Source organism: Bombus vancouverensis, chromosome 1 (genome assembly GCF_051014615.1).
Source record: "Bombus vancouverensis nearcticus chromosome 1, iyBomVanc1_principal, whole genome shotgun sequence".
Lineage (NCBI taxonomy): Eukaryota > Metazoa > Arthropoda > Insecta > Hymenoptera > Apidae > Bombus > Bombus vancouverensis.
The window spans coordinates 14,754,082-14,778,776 of record NC_134911.1 but is presented as its reverse complement, the minus strand read 5'-3'; the positions used below and the strand labels follow the sequence as shown (position 1 = coordinate 14,778,776).

Sequence of the window (24,695 nt, the reverse complement as noted above, 5' to 3'; positions counted from 1 at the left end):
GAACAGCGAATCGTATCGAAGAAAGATGAAACGATGGAAAGCACGCAGGTCGTATCGGTTCGGCACCCATTTTTTCGAGTAATTAAATAAACAGACTGTTTTGGCCGAAGATTTCGTAATGATTAATTGCGAACCACGCGGCAACGTGCAAGTCAGAAATAAAAGTACGATGGCGACAAGGCGCCTCCGGAGTTTTCGTTACCGAACGTCGGAATGTCGCGGGCAAAATCTGTCAAGCCGAAAGAAAAATGGGTAGAAGATGGTGCAAACCATAATGGCGGCAACCGTGAAAAGGAATACGAATGCGCGGTACTCGACAAGCAAAGCGTATGATTTGTATTTGCCGAATGAACAAGCTGTAGTAGTGTTGAATTTCCGACCGTCCAAAATTTCGATCGTTGAGAATCGGTTGCGCGGTAATTAATTCCCACGTAACCGCGGATCTCCTAAGCTGTTTCTCGCGTGAACACACGCGAGGTTGCATCGCGAAGAAACGCGATTACCAGGGTGCGCTTCCGGTTACGCGATGCGCATCGGCCCAGGCACATTAATTGCTGGGCGCATTAAAGAAAGTCATTCGGGCTCTCTCTGGCCACGGAATAAGTAATTACCTCTTAATTAAGGCACTCGGGCCGAACATCTGTTTCTTGCGAATATAATCTGTGCTTGGTAACTCGCGTACATATCATTTGCCTCTTTTTTTCCCTCTCCCTCGAAAATAAAGTCCTGATTTACGACGTTGATCCCTTCGCGACGTGCTCGACGCCGCCACCGCGACGAGGACAAATTGCGCCCGTGTTACTTCCTTTCGCATTATCGCGTGAATTATATTTGAAGCGGCGCTTTGGCGGTGAAAAAAATCCCTGTGATTGCGACCGCTCGAATCGCGGATATATTGTTTGTCTTTTTCAAAGCTTCGTCCTGGTTTAAAATATCTTACATTCAGTCGGGGATGCAGGACAACCATGTCGTTATGATTCCGAGCAAATGGCACGCCGAATAGCTATATTTAATATCGAACGTAACCGATCTAAGAATGGAAAATCGCGTACGAAGCGCGAGAATAATTGAAATTACTATTTAAACGATCGTCGACATTCGATACTTTGACAGCGCTAAACTGTTCGCTTTCTCTTACGTGCCCACACCTATCGAAACCGCGTTTGTGTTTTAGCGACGGCGCGCGCGACGTAATTATGCAAAACTGCCCGTTTTCCATGGCTCATTCGCGAGAGATATAAGAGGACAAATTTACGACGGGTCGTTTCGTAATTGTAAATTCAAGAAAGTCTCCGCGCAGCGTGCAGCTTTTTAATACGATCCAGGAGAGATTAAACGCGATACACTTAATACGCGGCCAGATAAATCAAACGGGTAATACGAATGTACGCGTTTGCGGTCGCGTGACGGCTCACTTAACAACTTCAACTAAATTTCATTCGCCTGGTTAAGAAAGCGACACGAAAAAAATTTCGCTGCGATTAAAAGCTCGTTAAATTGTACAAATTAATTTTTGCCCGATTGGTCGGCGCGTTTCGTAGGATCCGTTTTCAGCTGGCGAGAAAATGTCTACGAAATTAAAGCTGACGATCGCGTCATCCAGAAATAATCGCTGCTCTAAAACGCGACACGACTTTATCGTTATCACGTGTCCACATCTCGTGTACCCACCAACGATGCTTCAAGCAACTTTATGAAATCCAATTACACCGGTCGTTAGGGTCGTAGAGAATTTGCGTGAAAGAAAAATGTTAGTCGCCAGCTTTTCGCTTTCTCCCCGGTGCACCTTGAATAGCCGACCCCATTATGAAGCGGGTTTTGCGATCTTGCGAACGTATTTCAAGCGCCTTGCGTGTACCAGGTAATTGTTCGGGTTGTACACTTTTAACCAACGGCGAGTAAGAAACACGAGCAAAGTGTGATTCGTTTTCGTACGCTAATAACGTCGAGCTCGACAAATCGATGTATACCCAAAGAAATTTTCGCGAAGATTCGTTTTGTGAAACCGCCGAAGAATCTCGAAGATATAAAGATTAAAGTATCAACGTGTATTATATTATGTATATTGTTATATATAACGTAGTTCTAACGGAAGTTTCTCTGATTAGCGTAACTATCCACGCGGAATCGCGTTACATGGACTGGTCGTTCCATTTCCATATTGCGAAATTGTAGACACGCGGTATCGAGTCGAAATCCTTACGTCACTTTACGATCGTTTCACGAGCGATCTTCGGCTCGCGTTAATATCTCGATCGCGAGCAATGGTTTCATTAACGTACGCGGATATTCGCGACGCGTCTGATTGATAAGGGAGATTATTAGGCACAGTATTGAAACGAAAGATTCGCAAACGGTTGGTGATCCACCTGTATCGCCATAGACCGTTTGGCTGCGAATTGCTCGTTTGTCTGTTACGATACATTTGTATCGTATAATGCGGCGTAACGTGGGCACACACACGAGATTTCATACATTGCCACCCACGCGTTACCCATCGAACGTAACGCGACCTCGTTCACTGTTCGATTAATGCAAGAATTCTCGTCAGTTACGCGACCATATTTCCGCTAATGTCGTCATCGAGAAAACGACTCTTTTCGTTATTTACTAACAGCGCATCGTCGTGCCGTATATTCGCAAAATACTCGAACAAAATTTCGAATAATAATTCGTATTTGCAAAACAGATGGAATATAAAACGCTTATCGATGGTCGAGATGCGTTTAAGTGATTTTAGTTAAATTTAAGAAAATTGATCGTATATAAGCTAATTTTACACGTATAAGACGCGTTCGCAATCTCCGGGTGCTTTGAGCCACACGAAACTGGTTTTCGTCTTCCGCTGAAAGTTCTACCGAAAAAAAAAATAACCTTTCCTTTATTCTGGTTGTTCCACGGAGCTTGCACCAAGTCTATTCTCTCTAAGAATGTTTCATTCGCCTTGAGGCAACCGAAATAGTGCAGACCTTGCCGCAGTCGCGAGCACGACCTCGAAAAAACGAAATGCGTGAATAGCGATGGAAGTGATACCGAGTAAAGGAAACTGTCTCTACTCGCTAATACTCAGGCTAATCGAACGAACATTTGGGAATGTGACTCCGAAGGATCGGCTACCGACGCTCGCACAAACGCCGATATTTTATAAATAATTTTTATGCTATCTACGTATTTCATTTGTCTTTCGATATCCCCACGTAGGAAATGAAACGGACGTATTACGGTGCCGGTTTGATCAGTATCCGCGAAACGAGGTTCCACGGAAGTAGCAGCTACCCCCGATGCCGGCGTGGAACAACGCCGCGAGCCAGTACGTGTTTATATGGCCGTTTCAACGCCGGCGGAAATTTACAGCCGGCGATCGTAAAACCCGGAGATGCATTTATACGCGGCGGATTTATATGTTTACAGCGTGCGCCGAAACCACGGGGTGAAAAGGGACTCCCGTCGAACAAGAAAGACGGGACAGAATTATGTATGGATCGACACGCTTCCCCGGGACCAACTTTCATTTGCGCACAGCCAACCCGTCCAGCTACGAATTCCCGCTCGTTGTTTCGTGGGAATCCACCGTAACGGTACGCTTCCAACGAATTCCGATCGATTCCACGCTTTTTTTTTCCATTCTTTCGCCGTACGTGCTCTGTTAATCGATTCTTTTCATAAGAAATTTTAATCGCATTATCTCGAGCTGCGCCCTTTCGTCATTTGTGACCCAGATGTGTTTTTCTGTCGTCGAAGAATTTCCCAAGTTCGAGGGAAACGAAAGGATGATAGTTGTCGCGCGTGATTTGCCTCTCAATAACGTCATACAGTTCTCATAAAAATAGTTTGCTGAAACTAGAACAAAATTCAAGGATCGTAGCAGACTCAAGGTAGACAGCACAAAAACACAAAACACGGTTTTTCTACTCAGTTTTCGTTCTTTCTCCGTTAACGCGTTGGCTGTTTTTGACGAGCACACTCGTCACGAAGAAATGACAATATTTTGTACTATGACGAGACTCGTCGGTAATAAAATTAAAAAATAAAACAGTCATTTCATTGCAATTTAATTCTGTATTATAACAGTCACACATACTCTGTGTTTCACGAGTATACTCGTCGTCTCTTGCTTCTTACGACACATTTTAGGTACACACTTTTCAAAGTTTTCAAAAAGATCGCAACAGCTAACTGTTTAATGAATCTGTGTATTTATCGGAACGATGTACGTGGTGTATGTAACTCCCATTATCGAACCAATCAGTTGAACGAACAAAATTGAACAGTAGTTGTTTATCGAAAACGCGAACGAAGAGGATGTTCCACTGAATTTCGGATACAAATATCGCTTAAAGACAACACGATGACTGATGTAACCGCTTTGGATTTCATTGCGAAGCGATTGCCCCCTATGCTAGAACGAACCGACTCTCGGTATGACGCGTGATCTGGTCAAAACGAAAGAAGGTCCAGCGGTCAATTACGATTCTCCTGGGCACCTTGATCTAGTCACGGATTCACTGACGTCATCGCGCGGACAAACAGCCAACTCGGATAATTTCTTCTTTTTTTCCTCCTTTCCTCCTCTTTCGTGCTTCTTACGCGATGGGACCACCGTTTTTATTTTTGTGCTTGACGGGATTCTGACGTTCCTAGTCGTTTCTAATAATCGCAGCCCGCCGACTGCTCGTCGGATTATTATTTTTGTCTATCCGGGTCTTCCGATTACAAGCGTTTCGTGTCGCAGGTTTTGCGTTTCCATCAGAGGATTAGTTAGCTCGAGAATAAATAATTCGCTAAACCATTTGAAAGTTCGAAGCGAGGCTGTCTTCGAAAAACTTAATCGCACTATACGACGTAGGCAACGATTTCGGAACTCTTCTAATAGAAATGGATTAAATTGTAAAAGCGAATTCCAATTATATCCTCTGCGACGAATCGCCTCTAACCTCCAGCTAACCAAAGAATGTCTGATCCTAGGCAGGACGAACGACACCTGAGGCATCGACTAAAACCAAATAGAACCCAGGAAGATGGAAAGGAAGGAACGTGATCGCGAATAATAGCAAGAAAACGAAATCGTATCGCCGTGGATCTCGATAAACGTTTTAAACCGAAAGGAACGACGGCATCGTTGATGGGGCAGGCGACGCGTGGCGCCGTCGTATAATCAAATTAGTTCAAAGTTATAAATAATGTAATTGGTTTGCCTCCTGGTGCGAGGCAAGCCGCGAAGAGATGGACAAGGGAGAGCCAAGTCTACGCAAAGAGAACGAACGTCAGAACAAGAGAAAGAGAGACAAAGCTGTGACTGGCCGAAGACAAGGATAAAAAAAGAAACACCTCGAGCTACCAACGAATCCGTGTACGAATACAAGAAGAAAGGGGAACGAGAGAGACGATCGATAGACCAACGTCTAGGAGAAAAGAGAAGAGGAAAAAGAGATGAGACCTTTACGCCACGTGACACTTACGTCAACATGAACGGACATCGGAGGATTAGGCCGAAGCTCGATCCAGCTTTCCATTCACTCGTTCTCGCGTAGAATGATTTTCGGTGAATGGACGGATTATCCAACTACTCGACTCGTCATCGTGGTGCGTTCGCCTCGTAATCCTGTTTTAAGCAATCGTTCCATGTTACCGCGACTTCGAGGACACCCGTGGATAGCTACCTATACCAAGGATTCCTAGAGACTTAAAGAGGAGCTGGTTTGATCCTACCTAAGGAATTATCACGACCACGGTTCGTCAACATTAACGAGTCGTTGCATCGGAGATGCGACATAGTTCCCTGCCATAGTTATTTTTAATTGCGGCTACGACTGCCATGGTATAGCTTCATCCGCCTCGCCAAGAATAAGCCGTGGGTTAAAGTGTTGGGGACCCTGTTAACCATTTGGGGTGGGATTTACCTTCCGTTTGATCGATGGAACACGAGTCTGATTTAAGATGCTGCTGAAGGAGAAACACGTTTATCACCCTTTTAGTATCGTAGATCATAGTCGGTCGCACGAGATAAGTGTGCTTACGTTACATTAGGCAGGTTGTTCGGTGACTTATCTTTGCGAGGAATTAAGTTGACGGTTCCGTATGTTCCAACCTTCTACTTTAGATGATCTTTATGGTTTTCATGTTACGCGTGTCTATTACTCTGTATGCTTTATTCTCTGACTCATTCGCCATCAGAAATAAAGAAAGAACGTTTTGCGCAGGGACAGAGATCATTCATCGTATGATAGAAAATACGTATAGACATAAGCAGCACGTAAATAAAAAAATCAAACAGCCTAAATACGTAACATTCAAAGTATCGGGATTAAATAAATAAAGGAACGCGAAGGAATCGAAGGAAAGGAAATCGAAGCAATCTCGCCTAAGAGCTCCCAATTCTACCTATGTCGGTTCGCGCAAAAAGGAAGGAGTCGCATCCGTGGCAAAGCGAGATATAAAGTTGGCCGTCATAAATAGCATGGAGGAGTACCGCGGCGGTAATTAGAATTCATTGCGGCGGATCGCCGCCACCAGCATCGTCGTTATTGTCCGAGGAGACAAACTGGTCTCGGTGAATCGGCGTCCAGGCGTTTCGCTTCCTAAAGGGAAATCATTAGGATCGATCCGCGTGATGCGTTTACACGACGATCCCTCTGGCAGCGTGGCCGCGATCGTAAACGGGAAAGATCGAGTCGCGGCTCGAGGAATCGGAAACTCGATCGCCAGCCCCGATCCGGTTTACCCGCGTGTCGATCCTTCCTTACTCCTCTCGATCGTTTTCGAGTCGCTTGAATTATTCGAACCTCGTGACTTTCAAACGACTTCTCGCTACCGGTTGTCTCCATCTTCCCCCCTCCCCCCTTGAACGTTATCTCCCTCCGGCCGTTCAATTAAACGTTCAATTAACGAGCTTTCGTCGCGTTTTGACCGACGCGACGTCCCGTCTCGGTTAGTCGCGAACGTAAATCGTCCCGTTAACGATCGTCAACGTCTATTTGTCCAACGAATAGACAAGAATGTCAACCGAAAGACAGGCTCGCGAGCAGAGTCGATTTAATGGTTCGAGCGAATTTATCGCTGATTTTTCCCACTGGCGGTACGATGAAATTTATTTAACCGAACTCTATTTATTGCAACGAAGCGAACGAGATGTCGTAATATGTTGAAAAAAATCGATGGACGAATATTTTACGCGGCCGATTTTACGAAGAATCATAGATAGGTGATAGAATCAGGGAACGATTGTTACACGATTTCTCCGATGGGTTTGGATAAATAGATTTCCGTTGTAGATCCTTCTCGAAGGATGTACCCGCGCGATTTGTTTTAAGGCTTTACGCTGACTTTAATCGGTATTACGAAACCGGCCCTAAATCTGTCAGTGAATTCTAATCCAGACGCGGCTGACGCGTAGGCGTTGTCAAATGGCAACGGTGAACGTCTAAGCCGACGCTGGTCTGAGAATTCGGCTTAACTATTTCGGGTTCTAGTGTCGACGATGCCTGTTTACGACGATCTCGTGACCGATTTTTACACGATCCGCGACGAAACACAAGGAATTCCTTTGCTTACCAACTGTCCAGACAAATGCTATCGGAAAGTCCCTCGAGGGTTTTGCCGACGATCGAGCTCGTACATCGGTTTCAAGTTTGCGCACGTTCCTCCAACTGTAACCAAAAGGATGCCGTGTAACTATCTGAAAATTTTATTTAAAACTGTCGCTTGAATATACAAAAAAACTCAGTCGTTGCATCAATATCGTTTAAACGGAGATAAATATAGCTGTTTAAAAAATACAACCTACAAACGTGACCTCTAACTCCGACAGTCATTATGTAGAAGGTCGCCTAATTCTCGCTAATGACACCAATTTTACAGTTTCGGAACACGTTTAATAGAGAGAAATGATTTGTATTATTTTTAAAGATGACCTTCGAAGAAATGCTAATATTTATATTCGAAAATATAACTTTCTGAAATAATATTTCATGGAAATAGGAAACAGATACGGTCTTAGCAAACCGTTCCGCGTACATTGTTGCGTGTCACGCGACAAAGCAGCTAACTCAGCTGTATAACAAAAACAGGAACGCGAATCGGGCAACGCCACGGATTCGGAAAGGGCAAATTCCAGCCGACCAACCAATAAATCCACATACAGGGTGTAAATCGCGAGCTCAGCCAGTCGGAAGTTAATAATCCAGAGCTGTGCCTGACGACGTCGGACAGGTGCTGTTGCCCGGCAACGGTCTCTTCAATTTTTGGAAATGCGTTCCCGCGCCCCGAGATTCCCCGCTTCGTGACCGAGACGATCTTTATTTCGAGAATGTGATAACTCGAGCACGCTGAAATAATTCATACCGGACCGGACGTATGAAACATCCGATTACGCCATACCCAGAATACGTAACAACCAAAATTCCTCGCACCTTCGTCTAATGTCAGCCGGCTAAATTGCCGCATTCCTCGACGTATCACGCTTTAAACGTTACCGCGTTCATTCGTGTAACACAATTTCATTGGAATATCCATGACGAAACTACAAATTCGATTATTGCGATAGAATCATAGAATAATTGTATTTTCTGTATGATTAACGACGTTGGCAATTACGTTAAAATTCCCTTAACCGAATATCAAAATTGCCCTGCGTGTTAAATGTCTGTAGAATCCTGCCTGGAGCTGTGCGTTTCAAGGAACAAGCAAACAGGTAATCAGAAAGAGGGCTATTTTTTGCGGCGAGCAATTTTCAAGTAGCAGAGCGGAGCAGCGCCGGCCGATTTGACGAGTCATTAAGCGAACGCGACTGTAAACCGAAAGACCGACGGGTGCACAAGTATTTGGCAAAAGCATCACTGCCAAGTGGCGGTCTTATGTCTTCAACAGATACTTTTAACATAAACGTTTACGTTTTCTGTTTTAATGATTCGAGACATTTGGCAGCGGATGACAGGTGCGAAGTCCGCGATGTCCGACTAAGCTTGAATTAGAAACGAACGCCCAAACCGACATCCAAACACGAACAAAACCGCAATTCGCTGTAAACCGTTTCGCCCCATAAATTTGCCCACCATGCGAACGTACAATTTACTGATCGCCAGCCTGCCGATTAAATAATTAACAATCTCGATAAATTACCGTCGCAGGTAGCTTTGACTCTACCACAGTACGATCAATGATTTCGAATTATCGCTTATCGATGCTTTCGATTCCAACTGATTGCTACACGCCTCGTTCCTCCGCCAACGAACCGATTCCGCGCTACGAAAATTCTACTCACAGCGCGTGACCACCGTCCGCATCGATCGAAACCGATAAGAGTAATCGCGATCGTTGATCTTATCGGCTATTAGCCGTCACGCCTGCGTAAATCGTCGTGTAGGTGATCCGGAGAAATTGTCCTTGTTTATTATTCGACGTACGAAAAAGTTTTCTCGTTTTGCACGACGAGAGGGTTTCTCAAATATTCGCTCGCCTTTCAAACTTTTCAAATCGTCCTTCTAAAATCTCGAATACCTACGTTACAAAACGCTAAAAGCTAAGAAATGCACGAGGTATCCTTGGAAATGGTTGAAAAAAAAATGCGCCGAATAACATCAGCTGCGAAGGATTCGTGTTCGAATCGTTCAAGCTTTTCAGTCTGCCCCCATAAAAATCGCAAATAAATGGTAAAATGCCAAAATGTATGAATACAAGCGTCGTTGAAAATGGTTAACTGGATGCGGTAAGTAAAACCAGCTGTGATGAATTAATACCTGCTCAAAAATACATACCTGCCAAGCGATATTTAGCTTTCCTGCTTAGTAAACCATTGAAAGGAATCACAAAAGCGTGCATGTGCGCAATATTAGATTCTAAATAGACGGCGACGATGAAAGATCCAATTTCGAGGCACCTTCCGTAACGTCGTTAGATGGAACGCGTTTACTTAGGTGCCGAATGAAATTTCACGCTTTGCATCGACCGAAACTTGTTCGCCAGCGTAATAACTCGAAAGGGTTAAATTAGCGCATCCGGGAAGAAATCGCGATCGAAACGGTACAAAGTGAACGTCGCGGTTGCTATTACCTGCGTCAAAAGCATGAAAGTGGAAGAGGAACGGGACACGGACCAGCGCACTCAACTGCGCCCACTCGTACGCGTTATAACGACGTTTTGTTACCTGCTATCTAGTCATCAGCCAAACAGCTTTTCACCGAAACACTACAACGTTTCTCGTGTGTTGCATCGCGAACAACTCGCACACAACGTCGCTCTAATGAACATGATATACACCGTGTCGCACCTGTTGTTTAAATATCTAAACAACGCTGTTGCGTGTCCACTTTGATAATAAATCCTGTTGCTAGAAAACAAGTTTACGAAATCTACATTCGGTGCTAATTCTCTCTCTCTCTTTAAGAAGACGTATTCGTCGAATCTCTGCATTCTGAATTACGTAGACGATGTTTAGTTAGTTTCAAGCAGACGATGAAACGAATACAACATGAATATTTAATGGAAAATTACATGAACACGTTCCGCTTTTTAACTGAACGTCTCAGGTTTGATTGAGATAGAATACGGAAGAAATGTTCGATTGTCTGACTATAAACTATACGGACGGTCTGAACGTGACATTCCTCGTTCTACTGTCAAGCCAAGTTTCTCGGATTGTTCTTCTTTCCCAACTCTAATATCCCAAAGACAGCTGCCATGCACGAACAGCGAACGAAACTTTCCACGTAGCGCGGTCGACGCTTTAAAAATAATCTTCCGTCAGCGGACATTTTTTAATCGGTTGAACCGATGCCAAAGCACGCACCTGACGTGGAAACCGACGATCGTCATCAGGCTCGTTGATATCGATACAATTCTCGTGGACGTATGACATAATGAAAAATGAAACGATGGATGCAGAAGAGACGCAATGTGAAAGCGACGAGTGCAAAATCTTCGGTCGCGTTATTACGGCCGCTTCAATTTGGCAGTCGACGAAACTTGGCACGAAGTACAACTTCATTTTCGAGATCGGTAGCGACGATAGCTTATTACACGCGACAAGGGTTTTTACTTGGTGGTCAGAGGCGCCACACGAGACGAGTTTACGACACGCCTCTCTTATTCTACCTTGAAGAAAAAATTCTTTCTTCGATTTAACGGTTGATGGATAACATCGACGCTCGATCCTGACTCGATGTTGTAAGTTGTAAAAGAAGCTGTTTATGATAAAAAGAGGAGCTCGGTATCACGGCAAAGCGGTGACAAGGGGGCCAACCGTTGAATCATCGACTAAGAGACAGTCGGCTGAATAAAAATCCTTTACGACAAATACAAATTACCGATCGAACACTCTTGCCGATAAACTCGGAGCCCTGCTGGAAATTCATTTCGAACGAAATGGCAGGCCACGTACGGCCATCGTAAAACAAGACGATGAGCGTGTTCGACGACAGAAATTATGATCTGTTTACCAGCGGGAGGATATCGATCTCGTTGTGGTTACTTCACGAGAGAGAAAGTTGGATTACCGCCGGACGCTCATTCTGTACGTTTCGATAAAAATATGATTTATATTCGACCAGGCCATAAGGATGAATATCGTGTCCTTGACTTTATTAACGAGCGCTCAGCATTTAAATTTCTGTCACAGAAACCTTTAAACATCAAATAAGTGTATAATAATTCCACTGTCGTCCATCATCTGATAAAATATAAGAGTGCCATGGAAATATTCGTTTGATGTTGTAAAATATGCTCGAACAGTTACTTGGTATCAGATATGGCAACTTAGTATGACATTGTTGACGGTCAAACAGCGAATGTAGATATAATCATGTAGAAGGAATAAAAATAAACTACCATTCAAAGAATTAGATTCAAGAAAGGTTCATTTAAATCCTCTAGTTCCTCATACCAACGAGCATACCTCATGCCTTCGTTAATGCACCACATTGCATCGCAGTCTGATCGCAGCAGCTCTAAAGAGACTGTTCGTAGGACACCGCGAAAAAGGCGAATTACAATTCAATGAGTGGACGAGTGCATTGGCGAACGCGACCGCTCGAGGGTATCCGGTGCATTAAATCACGAAAATCGCGCGAGCTGCCAAAACGACAATAATACTCGTCGCTGTGCCGACCTACGCGTCTTGTACGCCTTTCGCATAATAATACGCCAAAGCGTAATCTGTGCCAGCTTTGCCCACTGCCAGATTCAAAATATCGCGCGACGAGGAAAAGGGTTTTGCGCTCTATCGCGAAATTGACAATGTGTATAACAAGCAAAAAAAAAAACAAAGAAAAAAAGAGGAAAGAAATTGAAAGAATAGGACGAAAAAAATTGTAGTTTATAGCAATTGTTTGTCGTGTGATTGTATTTAGAATTTATAGATAAAATTGGAATAATACATAGTGGAAGACCCGAAAGGAAATTTAACGTAGAGGGAAAGCTAACTGATGGCAGAACTATGATTAGCAGTAGAGTCATATCTTACTTGGTAATGAAATGCAAGCAAGTGTGACGACGTCAATGGACTCTATCCAATTTCAACAGGTGAATACCTCTTTGATTACATTATGTTCTTAAGTTGTCACGAATATATGTATGTGCATTAGGAGTAGAATAAGCAGGTTGGTTGAGTTCCAGAACGCTTCGGTTCGCTGAGAGACACAGTTAATGCACTTGGTTCGATAAGAATATTCGACTGACCATGTAACAGGTCACCCTTAATACCAGAATCACCAAACGAGAATTTCTTAATAGAAACACGCGGGATCTTGAGAAGATCGACAAATCAAACGGAAGATGAAAAGTTACTCCAAAGAACATTGTGTCATTGAAAGAAAAAAATATTTTCTCCAAGATTCGATTAAACGTATTTCTCTGGGACAATTAGAAAGGCGCGAATCGTAATTACAAGGTGGAAAATAATAAACGATGATCGCACCGATAGTCGAAAGGACGATACTTGTCACCATAGCGGTTAAATAAAACGAGAAAACAAATTTCCTCGCGAGTCATCAATCAGTCCAACCTAAATATTACTGGGAACTCATTAGCAACTATCCGCGTCGCTGTTTTAGAAACAATTCAACAGCATTCGCAGGTCAGCGCCGTTTTCCCGCCGATGTGTCCGCGCCTCTTGCCAACCCACCGAAGACCACGACCATTTGTCCGCCTTAGACTCGTCTTTTTGCACCGTAAATCCGGATTAATTAAAACAATAAGTTTGGCAGCGAGCTTACAAGCTGCACATGCCACTCACTCGATTACATTGTATTGCTCGCGAACACAATTTCGAAATAACGATGCAATGGTTACTTGTTTCTCGTACATCAAAAGCAAGATATTAATCGAAAGAGTTTCATTATGCTTTTCTTTTGACTTATTCTCACGAATACCCGAAGTGTACCGTATACGTATAGGAAATTCCCTAGTAGCGGTACACGGGAATTTTGAAAAACCGGTAACGACGTCAAGCAAAAAGAGATAAGGTGAATCGGGAAATCGAATGTCCAGCAACAGGAGTAGATTTTATCAGGGAGGTGTCGGTGCAGGTGCGAACGCGACTGCATGACCAGTGCCATGAATAAATATCGGTGCGACTCGACACGCAAATCTGTGTACCGTGTACTAGCCCATGGACGTATCAGATGGAGAATCTTCGAGGCAACTTTTGCTCTTTGAGGTGGTAGATAGGGACGATCGATAAAACTTTAAGCTTAAAAATAGCGGATAACGTGGTGCGTCGTTAAAACGGCTTACTAATCTTTGAAATAAACATAGTTTCCATATAAGATAAAGCATGCAACGAATGGCGTTATTGCATCAGGCAAATCTACGCGATAATAGGTAACAGGTTGATAAAATACGATACACAGGGCGATAATGCGTGTTGTTATCGGAAATACGACTCTTGAATTAGCCATCTAATTCGCGAGCTTCATAATTTCGACGCGACGAAATCGTTCATAAATGTCCAACCAAGAAGCAACAGGTCCCTACGCGGTAACATATCGAGTTATGTCAATACGATAGAACTCTATTTATCGGAATAGAATTTACTTAGTTGCCGATCAAATGAATTTCTCGATTAAATGATGATGGAACAGGTTGAATTTCTTATTTTCGATAAGCGTCTGGTTCGAACTGCATCGAAGACGAGTAGGGCAACGATGCCGATCCCCTTTCGATTCCTCGAAGAGGGAGGCGCGATCGGAAGCGTGCAAAAATTGAACGAAATAAGGAAGACATAAAGGGGGAAAGGGTGGAAACTAGGGAGCCACGTGTGTGGTCCTGTCGGAGCACGTGTCGCCAGGTTCGGAAGCGTAAGTTTTTGTGGACGATCGGAGAAGCCTCTACTTGCTTTTTCCCGGGGAACGCCGAAATTCCGCAGCGCTGGCTAACTCGGAAAGCGAGCCACGTTGGCCGAATCGCGAGTCAGAATTCGACGAGCGCGAGCACCGAGCAAGAAACGCGCTTGTAATTATCGCGAACCTCCCTCTCCACTCCACCCACCGCGATCCACTCGAATCCACCGAATCGATCACTGTCAATTCTTGCTTCTTTCTTTCGTCGAACTATTCGCATCGAACGCAGAGAAAAAACTAGCCAATTAAGCGATAGACAATTTATCGGGCTATACGGCCCTCTTCTTTTCTCCCCTTCTTTAATTTTCTTTCCTTTTTCTTCTCCTTCTTGCTTAGATGTTTTACGCTATCGATTATGAACTTTCCCTTTCTTCCCCTTCTTTTCGTTTCGTTTAAATCACAGAGATAACTGTTCGAGATTAATTGTTCGGTTTTTGAAAAATTAAACACGAATAACGTATTGTAATAGTAAAATTAAGAAATTTACGGAAAATGGAGTCGACCAGTTCGATCTGTCAGTGGTCCAATTTTTTCCTGGTAATTGATAGCTTGGTGGAGAAGTAGTAGCAGTACTTTTTTCCAGAAACGAAATAAGTACGGTAAACGATACATGACGAAAGATCGTGTGAAATGTCCAGAAGATTTTGTTATTAATTTCCAAATCTACAAGTACGTATCTATAATCATATCTCTACAAGTGTCTATATACAGTACGGCTTATATCTCTTGATTTTTGAAAACATGTAAATTCGTATAGAATTTCTGATAAGACTATAATAATTAATAATAATAACTTACAAAATCTAACGAAAAAGCTTCGTGATTTTTTTAGCAGGATACCACCATATATAAAAAAAAAACAGGAACGTTTTTTCAAATTACTACACGTAGAGGCATCTGTCTGCGTCTGTAGTAACCACAAGAGTATCGAGTCTTATCGATGCCTCGAAGTAACGTTCGTCAATGTGGGAGGCCCAACTTAACCCCAAAATAGAGTAAACATTTATTAAAAGTTGCAATAAAAACCTTATTAGCCATACTCTTGTTCAATTTCCATGAAAAGCAACATAAGCGATATACGAGTAAGAAATTTTAGCCTCCTCGTTGGAAGAAAATCCCAATGACATAATTGAAACGATTACATACTTGTTCCGGATAGTTTCGATACGACTATTTACAATTAGCGAACTTATGACCAGCCATACCCGTGAATATCGACTCAGACAAATACAGATGTACGAATGACATTTGCAAAAACAACGAAATTTTTTCAAAAGAAAAATGTAAAAAGTCGTGCGTGGGAACAAGGGTGTGCAATAACCACGTAAAGCGTTAAATATTTGGATATAATAGTTTTAATTTAAAAAGATTCGCACGCTTACCTGAATATCGTGGCCCATAAGGGCCTATATTATGAATTTTAACAAATTATACTCGATCCCTTTAACACTGAAAATGAAAAACACCCTTCCGAATCACTTGTCACTAATTAAAGGCCTCGCGATGGCAGCCATAACTGCCATTTAGCTTCTACTTGTCACGCCGGTCGTAAGATGGCAGAACGATGCAACTAAAATATACTCATGAGTTTTCAACTAAAATTATATTTTCATTGACTCTGCAATTATTTTCTTTTTCAGTCAAATAAGATTGTACTCCACAAGAAGTTGTATGAAAAATGTAACAGGAAACAATATGGATGTATATTTTTAAAATATGAAATAAGATATGAAGTATGTATTAACATCTTTTTCTGAATAAATTGATGAAATGTAATAAGTTTGTGATTTTAAATAATAGAATTAGAAACATGGAAAAAGTAATGAATAAATGAAAATGAAGTTAATAACTTTAGATTAAGGATTAGTATCGTTTCAATTCACTACTTTCTACAATCCTGTGAGAACAAATTAGTTCGAATTACCCGCGTTACACTCCTATAGTGTAGAGGTCGTTTTACGTTTTACTACGGTTCTGTGGACAAGTTATATAAATCGAGAACAATGGTGAAAATAGTAAGAAAACTGGCATTTATAGACGCCTTGAAAGGCGCATATCATAAACCTTTTTGTACGTCATATAATAAATACACAATGAATATGTAGTACAAATTTAATTAATGTTACAGGGCAACGAATGAAGCACTTGTGGTTTGAGTTTCGAGAATCTAACCAAGCAGTGGCAGCATATGCACCTCTAACTGCAATAATATGCATACCTTTAATAATAATAGTTTCGTATGGGAAACTTCATGCAAATCCTGTTGCAAAATATTACGACCATATTAACAGTAAGTACTAAAATTTTTTTAACTATATAAATTATATTATTATGTAAGCATCCAAATAAAATTGTCCTAGCATATTTAGTAACATCGACCAATAAAATTTAAATCCATGTTATTCTAACTTTTTAGATGATTAGAAAAGAATATTTTACTCTAAGAATTATTACATTTCAGTTTATAGACCCGACGATCCACATGTTGCACATATTAGAAAGGATTATTCTTTAAAATATTCCATATCTACTATATTTGACAGTATACATATGCCTGGTACCATCTAATTTTATATCAGACAGAAGGAATATAGTAAATAAATATTTATAGTAGTTACCAAATAAAGACTACACACATTGCTGTACAATCGTAAATCATCTTATTGAGAAACAGGAAAACTAAAATACACGATTAGATTAAATAACTTTAATCAACGTGTAACACTGTATCTATTATGTAATCCATCTAATGGTATAAATAAATAAGATTTATTAATATTATTACGAATGTTATTTTACATTCCTAAAATCCAAGCAAGATATTAAAACGAATTATTGCATCACATTAAAAATTAAATTTAATAATATGAATTATGAAACAAGTTGTCAGAATTATAAAGAAGTTTCTCTCTTTCTCTCACACCAATACTCAGAGACTATTCTAAATATATTCTAAGCGATAAAGAATAAACATACTGCACTTCAATTTATTGTTAAAAATTGAATATCTATTATGCTATTTATTTGTTTAAGTTTTAAAATATTAATTTATCACTCTCATTCCTACACTATATTTACTCGAATAATTACACATTGCTGCCATTTAGAACAGAAAAACAGTCGTAGAGAATAGAAACAGAGAATGTTTACTTTGCCAGATGCTCTTAAGCTTCAAGATCAAGTGAAGCATAACCACGTGAATTTCAATGAACCAATGTTGTGTAAATAATTGAAAGCTGCAACGTAGATGTTACTGAAAATTAACTATATTAAAGGTTTATATTTACCTCGTTTATTTACGTCAAATGCACGGGACAGCGTTTCAATAGACTACTTATGCATATATGCGTTACGTTACAATCACAAGGCCTGTATATATCAAAATGTTAAAGAGAGCTAGGAAAATCACGTCACATAAACATTATTTCAGCAAAAAAAAAAAAAAGGAAAAAAATTACATTAAAGGGAGAAATCGGGAATTGATATATACATATGTATATTGTAATTAAAACTTTATGGATTAGATATGATTTAAAATTCTCTACTTAAGAAATGCAAGACACTTTAAAGAAAGATGCATGTCGTTACGACTAGAGAAATATGTATAATTTAAGAAAAGGTAACCGTTATCGATCGGATACTAATCATTTGTCACATCACGTGTTATTTACAATGACATTTGTTCCCGATACTGATCATGCAAATGTCAAGACTGTATTTATTAAAACGTTTTAGGAAGACAGGGTAATGTAAAGAATCGTGATTAGCACGAATAATTTTTACTATATCGACTGAAAATAAAAAAAGGAAATGCGATGAACAATGATTGATCGAACGGAACATTTGTTGTTAAAAGGTAGATTTCTTCTGCCAATACTTAAATGTTGTGTTAAATTCCAATAGAATTCCATTGTTTGATATATTCATAATTGAGCTGTGTTGTTGCAGAACACATCGTGCATTAATAATCACGTGATTCATTGACGTTAACAATGGAAATTAAAAAAGAGATAATATAGAATCCTTCGTTTCTAATTATTTAGTTCTATCAAACCGAACTCTATGTTGTTTCATATTTATATAACAAAATTCGAACAGGGACGCATATGTTCGAGCGAAAAACGCGGAGAAGCATGGAACGGTAACGTATTTGCCCGCATCAAGTATGCAGCAGTAGTCTGAGCCTGGTCGGTAGCAGGAGAGCTGGTGGTGCACCTGATGGTAGAGCGCAGGATCGTAGGATCACGACGACCTGTGCCTCTTTCTGTAACGTGTATATACGCCGTTACGCCGACGGTGTAACGTGGATGAAAGTGGCAACGAGGGTAGAGAAGCAAGAGGAGTGGAAGTCGAGGGAGATGAAACAGCCAGGAGTAACGGAGAGGGTTAGTTAGCGGAATGGAAGGATGGACAGGGGGCAAAAGGGAGTGTAGGAGCAACAGGAAGGAGGAGAGCTAGCTGGAGGAAGAGTTAGACAGAGAGAAGGAAAGAGCTAGTGAGAGACTCTGTATAAAGGATGAGCAAACTGAAGTAAGATGTGGCTAGAGTCGAAAGAGAGCGGAAGGAATAAGGCTATGTATCGGGGTTGAAGTAGACGAAAAACGAGGACCGTAGGAAGTGGAAGAATAGAAAACGAAAGGGAGTGAGAAGGAAAAGGGATGAACGAGTAAAACAGAAATACTGAGGGAAATAGAGTGGAAGGGGCGAGGATGAGTGGGAGAGAGATTGCGAGCAGGAGAGGGGAGAGGAGAGAGAGGAAGGAGAGCGGCAGAGAGAGTAGAGGGACCTCCGCATGATACGGACCACCCCTCGGTGGTTTGCCAGTGGTTCAGTCAGCGCTTCGCACCGGCGTCGCTTCTCTGCTGCTCGGTGATTCGTCTCGGCCACAGCCTCGTGCGGATAATCGCGTGGCTGATGTCGCAAGATCAATGAGAGAACGACGTGTGCTTCGCAAAAGGAACGACAGCAAAGAGAACGCCGCAGGTGCGACCGAGTCGGAGGGTCGACAGCATCATTCAAAACGAAGTGATATAGCCTCTTCCGGTTGAACTTGGGGGCAAACAAAGAATTGCCGCTTGTTCGTCGATGCCGCTTCGCCTCGCGTGTGTTTGATCAAGTGATTCGCGTACGCGTTATCGGGCGAAGGAAGAAGGGCCAAAGACACAGGATTCGAAGAAAAAGAACAGCGAACGCAACGAGGACCTGAACAGGGTCCTAAACAGCAATCGCTGTGCATGTCTCAAACCTCACTCTCAAGTTTTTCAACTTACAAAGCTCTGCCTACGTCCCTGAGGTAAGCATCGCACGCTCTTCGCGTCTTCGTGTCATCTCGATTCGTCGATTCTCGTTCCCGGTTTCGACAACACCTCCGATGTTCTAACCGGTACTCGGATTTTCACGAATGTTCGCGTTTCAATGACTTATTTCGCCGCATTTTTACTATTCTTTTCCCGAGTTGTGGCGCTGCACGAAGACAAATTTTCGCACATTCGAAGAACCACGTTGGGCAATCGCGCGAGAAATGATTTAAAAGATATAGAAATTCTGTCAGTTCATCTACGCGACACCTACAAGGTACATTTTGATTCAATCGTGCTAAACGAGATGTGACTGGACTGAATTACGGAGGTTATTCGACCTGGCAGAGGATAAACTATAGGTTTCGTCAATCCGAGCATTTTTTGCCGATTGCTTCGTAAATTGGGTATCTCGAACCAATAAACCGCTCATATTAATTACTCGTGGAAAAATTTCCTGCGAGTCACGTATTTCTTCGCCGGCTCAATCATACTCACTGGAACGAATTTTTAATACACCATTTCTCCTGCAGTCGTGTTCGCGATAGTAATAACTTGACTTCACAAGCATTCATCGATCGCGCGTTCCGTTGCAATCTGATCATCGACCGATCATTATAGACCCGGGTCAATCTGTAACCCGATCGCGTACATATCCATTCGCGGAATCATGATACAATCGGTAATCCGCATTACGAAACGTTAATGCATACGTAAATGTTAACTTCCACAAATCTCTATCGACGTTCTTTCTTTCAAATGATTTTAGAAAAGAATTTAACATGGCAAAAAGTAATCCTTTGAAGAAAACAATGATTCTTTGACGATCTTAACAGTCTTCTCGTCTTTGTGTTACTACTCTCTTGTAACGTCAACGAATTGTGTTTTGGCACCGATCTAAACAGTCGGCAGTTATTCTCGCGTGATATTTCTTATCAGGCATTCGCGGGCGCAATGACCAAGTTCGGTAAAGCACTCGAAAAACGAAGTTGGACCGAGGCCAAGTCGGGTCACCATGAACACAGAACCGTGCACGCCAACAGAAACAGCTGTTAATCCGACTTGTTGCACCGTCGAACAAACCCAGCCACGCTCCAATCTATTGCTCTACACTCTGCACGCTGCGTTGCACCGATTCTTTGTTATTCACCAAGATGCAGCGTATCTTCGCCGCGTGCGGTCCCCGTAATCCCAGCTCTCCTGTCTATTTATCTTTTATTTTCTCCGTTGTCATATTTGCGGAAAGTCGGTTGTCGGTAATTATCTACGCGGTTAAAAAACGCTTGTGTACCTGTTATCTTGCAACTGTCACGTTCTCTTAGAATATGACGAGAAGCCTCGGTTTAAATTATTAACCAAATGTCAAAGTATTCAGGTATAGCTGAAATAAATCTCCACTGTATTTCAAATGCTTAATGGAAAGTAAACGATAAAAGAAGATTACGCCAATAATGGATCAAACGATTTAGGTATAATATTCCATTTATCTGGGGTTCTATGGTAGATTGCGAGTGATTATCCCGGGAAGATTTCATTACATTTATCTTGGCAAGACTTTTTGCTGTTTGTTGCAAGATAGAATCTCGACTACCTATTGGAAACAGTTTTTCTCCTTCTTAGCGATATTGGAGCGTCGTAATGATCCAATCGACGTTTTTCTCCGATGCTACCGGTGCATATTTCGTTCGTTCGTTCCTCGCTCGATTAGGTTTATAATCTTCCGACGAAGGTTTAAACCGAAACTGATTCTAGGTCGTGGCAGCGCTGATTGAAAATCAAAAATACGTTCTCGTGCGTTTGGTTTATTCGCAAGATATCTGCATTTCCGGGACGCGTATGTGAACGCGTTTGTGCGCTGTAGCAGGAACGGCTGGATTTACAATTGTTCGTCAAGGTGGATAGGGTCGGAAGTATCGTGAACGCTACTCGTTGTTCTCGCTTTGAATATCGATGTAAACGCACGCCCCTGCACGCGCGCGATACGATACGAATTACTATGTTGATAACGTACGTAATTCCAGCATTCGACAAATATGATTTTACAAACGTTCTTTTTATTTTTCGTTCACGATTGTACGTGATTTTTCAGAAATTTGACAGATCAACGCGGAGAATACATGTTTCGAGCTTACAGGTTTACACGATTACTTCTCGTGGTTTACAAAAACTTTTTAAATCTGTAGTCGAAAATGTGATGCTTGAAAAATGATGTTGCACTCTGAAATTGATTGCGGTTCTATACGAAAGCTTTCTAAATTTTGTCGATCGATTTTAGAAAAAAAAAAAAAGAAGACGACTATTATAAAAGATGTTTCGCAGAATTTTCTCCTTTCGTAAACGAGAAACGATAAATCCTGAATGAATTTACTTTGAAAGAAATATCGCTGAACGATCGAAATTGCGAAACATTCGGAGAACATTAATAGAATAAAGACTATAATACGAACCTATCAAGTTCCCTGTTCCTATTTCTTCATTGATTAGGTGGCGGACGAAAAGGACGATTGGCTGGTCTCCCATCAGTGAGGATAAACACAGGGACCAGCGTGCTTTCTTCTAATAAGACATTTAATATCGATATCTTGCTATAATCCGAACGAAACCGACCCTAACGTAACAAGAGTAACGAGCGAACGATATCCCAGATATCAGACTTCATCGTATTTCAATGATTATTTATCGTTGAAAGACGCGTTGGACAATCAGAAATTCTATTGAAGATCAAAATATATCGGTAGAAAAAGAATCAGTAAAATAATTATAATCTAATGGTCTGAATAATTGTATGTTGAATTTAAATAGACAATAAAACTGCTGTGGCGCAGAAATAAGCCATCAACCAATGCTATATCCATGTGTAGAAAAGAATTTAAACGAAACACCCTAGGTCCCAGATTCTTCAACATTCAACAGCCCATAAATTATCGCCTGAAACGATTTCAGAGGGGAAACCACCAGCCGTACACACGCAAGGGTATAAATTTTCCAAGCACAGAGTGGTAGTTTTCAGTTCCACTTCGACAAAAGCTTCGCACACATACACCGATATCCCCTAAACCAAGTCAAGCTATATTCGTTCTCCCGATTCTTCGCAATCCGAGGAAATCGCTGAAACGCTCAAAAGACGCGAAACATCATAAGTTCCATTGCCAATTCCGTATCCAATTCTCGAATTCAATCGAACATACAGCTAGGAACATAAGTATTGGCACGCTATTTAAAAGAGAATAACTTCTTTAAAATTGGACCAAGCGACTTGAATCCTTTTGAGGAGTCAAAAGCATTAGTTTACTTGATGACGTGTACGAAAATATTGAAAAATATTCATATATAAATATATAATTGAATTTTTTATCCGAGTCCCTAATAAAAATTGGAAAGATAAACTTGGTAGATTTAATTAGTTACAAGCGTGTTGAAAATTTAATAAATACGCGTGTCTGTCATTTAACGCTAGAGCTGCAAAAGTAGCGAAGATAAGCAATTTATATTTTTTCATAGTACTTTTATAGAAGTACTTCCCGACTAACCAGCATTCCTATTCGTTTCGTGTCGGCTGGTCGTTGGCACTCGACGTAAATTGATTCGGACGTTTCCTTGCAGATGGACTTTCGAAAGAAATTTGCGCGCGATGCACGAAGGAGCGCGGATTTCCGTATCAATAGATCGTGGCATCGAATTTCTCGCGGTACGTCGAACATCGGCGCGGGTCAACGCCTTTATGCGCCACTACTTCGATCGCGCGACAACGCGTTCGCGCAGAATAAGTTCGCGGCTCGGATGACGAAGATTCAATGAGTCGCGACATTTATTCCTTCGAGGAGACGCCGAATACCTGTCTCCTTTAAACTTCTGTCACTCGTTACTCGTTACTCGACTTTTCCCTGTTCGTCCCTGTGAACCGGGGTGCGAGAACTTCCCGACCAGCTTTTTTGTTCGCCATCGTGCTTCCGTTGTTTCTTCTTTCTTTAGCGAAAAAGTTTTAACGACGTTGCGCCTTTGGAAGATCACGACAAAATTTTTTGTTAATGAAATTCTCAATTTCTTTTGTAGATTTTTTGTGATAAATTTTAAATGTAGTAATAACGTTAGAAGCAATTAAAAAGTTAGAAGACGTGTTTTTTTTTTTTTTTGCTGCTCCCTACTTTCCTTTATAAACGGTTTAAAAATCGAAAAATTCGTTCCTCGTTGGTCCTAGTGTTGTCACAAGGCCGTATTACAACATTCCAATTAACAACTATGAGCTTTGAAACTACGAGTATTCTCCTGCTACATATACCGATGCATCCGTTTCTCTGTTCACTGGTAATTAGCTCTCATCAAACGCAGCCCATTATGTTCCGCGTTGTCATCAAAGTTTGCCCTGGACGGGTGCGAGCTCGTATTAAAAAGTCGTATCTCGTTAAATCGAGTTTAATTATAGGGATCGAATTGGCCGTTCGCGACACAACGTTTCATCGTCATTAGAGTCGATCGTCCAACCGATCTTCGCACACCTGCACGATTTTCAACCACTAATTATCAGATCCTGTTCATCCCCTCGGTCTTATTGTCTCCAGCGAGAGTATCTATTCGACCAAGAAAATCCAAAAATGATAAAAATGGTAAAAACGGGCTCGTTCGTGCGAATGAAATTGTTCGAAACCAACTACGTATTCCACGATCGATGCGAATGACATACGAGGAACGAAAAAAATAGGGTTGATCGTCCGACCGATCTGACAGCGGTCGGAAATTTCGCGACATTTCTCGATAATTCGTAACACGCTTTTTCGCGATTCGACCTCTTTCATACACGCTCGAGGGAATGCAGACACGGCGCAACACGTGATGGATGTGGTTGCTTAATTGCAATTGCCAATCAGTGGGAACAATCATCTGTTTAATTGCCGAAACCTATTGGGTGTCAGACGGTCCTTTCGTTGATCGGTTCTTCAAAACGTTCGCGTCTGTTGTTACGAGAGCGTTCGTCGCTTGACGAACTACGACGAGTTGCTTTGATATTTAAATAAATCGATCTAAGACACAGCGAAATTGAAATTGATTTGTTTACTGCCCAAAAAAGTGT

The 24,695-nt window shown here is 41.6% G+C and overlaps 3 protein-coding genes across 4 annotated transcripts in view; 2 read left to right on the top strand and 1 right to left on the bottom strand.

The window, feature by feature from the left end:
* Window positions 1-15,851, bottom strand: part of LOC117153237 (uncharacterized) — a 247,646-nt gene extending 231,795 nt beyond the window's left edge. The window contains exons 1-2 of one of the 2 annotated variants that reach the window (XM_033327080.2): window positions 15,713-15,851; window positions 7,552-7,646 (exon numbers count right to left, since the gene is read on the bottom strand). The gene's annotated coding sequence lies outside the window, so the exon portion shown is untranslated. Of the gene's footprint in view, window positions 1-7,551; window positions 7,647-15,712 lie in introns of those variants that run through there. The other variant, XM_076620678.1, reaches the window with a different exon arrangement.
* A 395-nt stretch (window positions 15,852-16,246) lies between these two features.
* On the top strand, window positions 16,247-17,108 carry LOC117153392 (uncharacterized). Its single transcript, XM_033327395.2, has 3 exons — window positions 16,247-16,400; window positions 16,459-16,620; window positions 16,792-17,108. Exons 1-3 carry the CDS (start codon window positions 16,334-16,336, stop codon window positions 16,896-16,898), a joined length of 336 nt encoding a protein of 111 aa, XP_033183286.1. The 5' UTR covers window positions 16,247-16,333; the 3' UTR covers window positions 16,899-17,108.
* Window positions 17,109-19,079: 1,971 nt separating this feature from the next.
* The window catches only part of LOC117153457 (dexamethasone-induced Ras-related protein 1), a 44,855-nt gene continuing 39,239 nt past the window's right edge, over window positions 19,080-24,695 (top strand). Inside the window, exon 1 of the mRNA XM_033327528.2 lies at window positions 19,080-19,623. The gene's annotated coding sequence lies outside the window, so the exon portion shown is untranslated. The remainder of the gene's footprint in view (window positions 19,624-24,695) is intronic.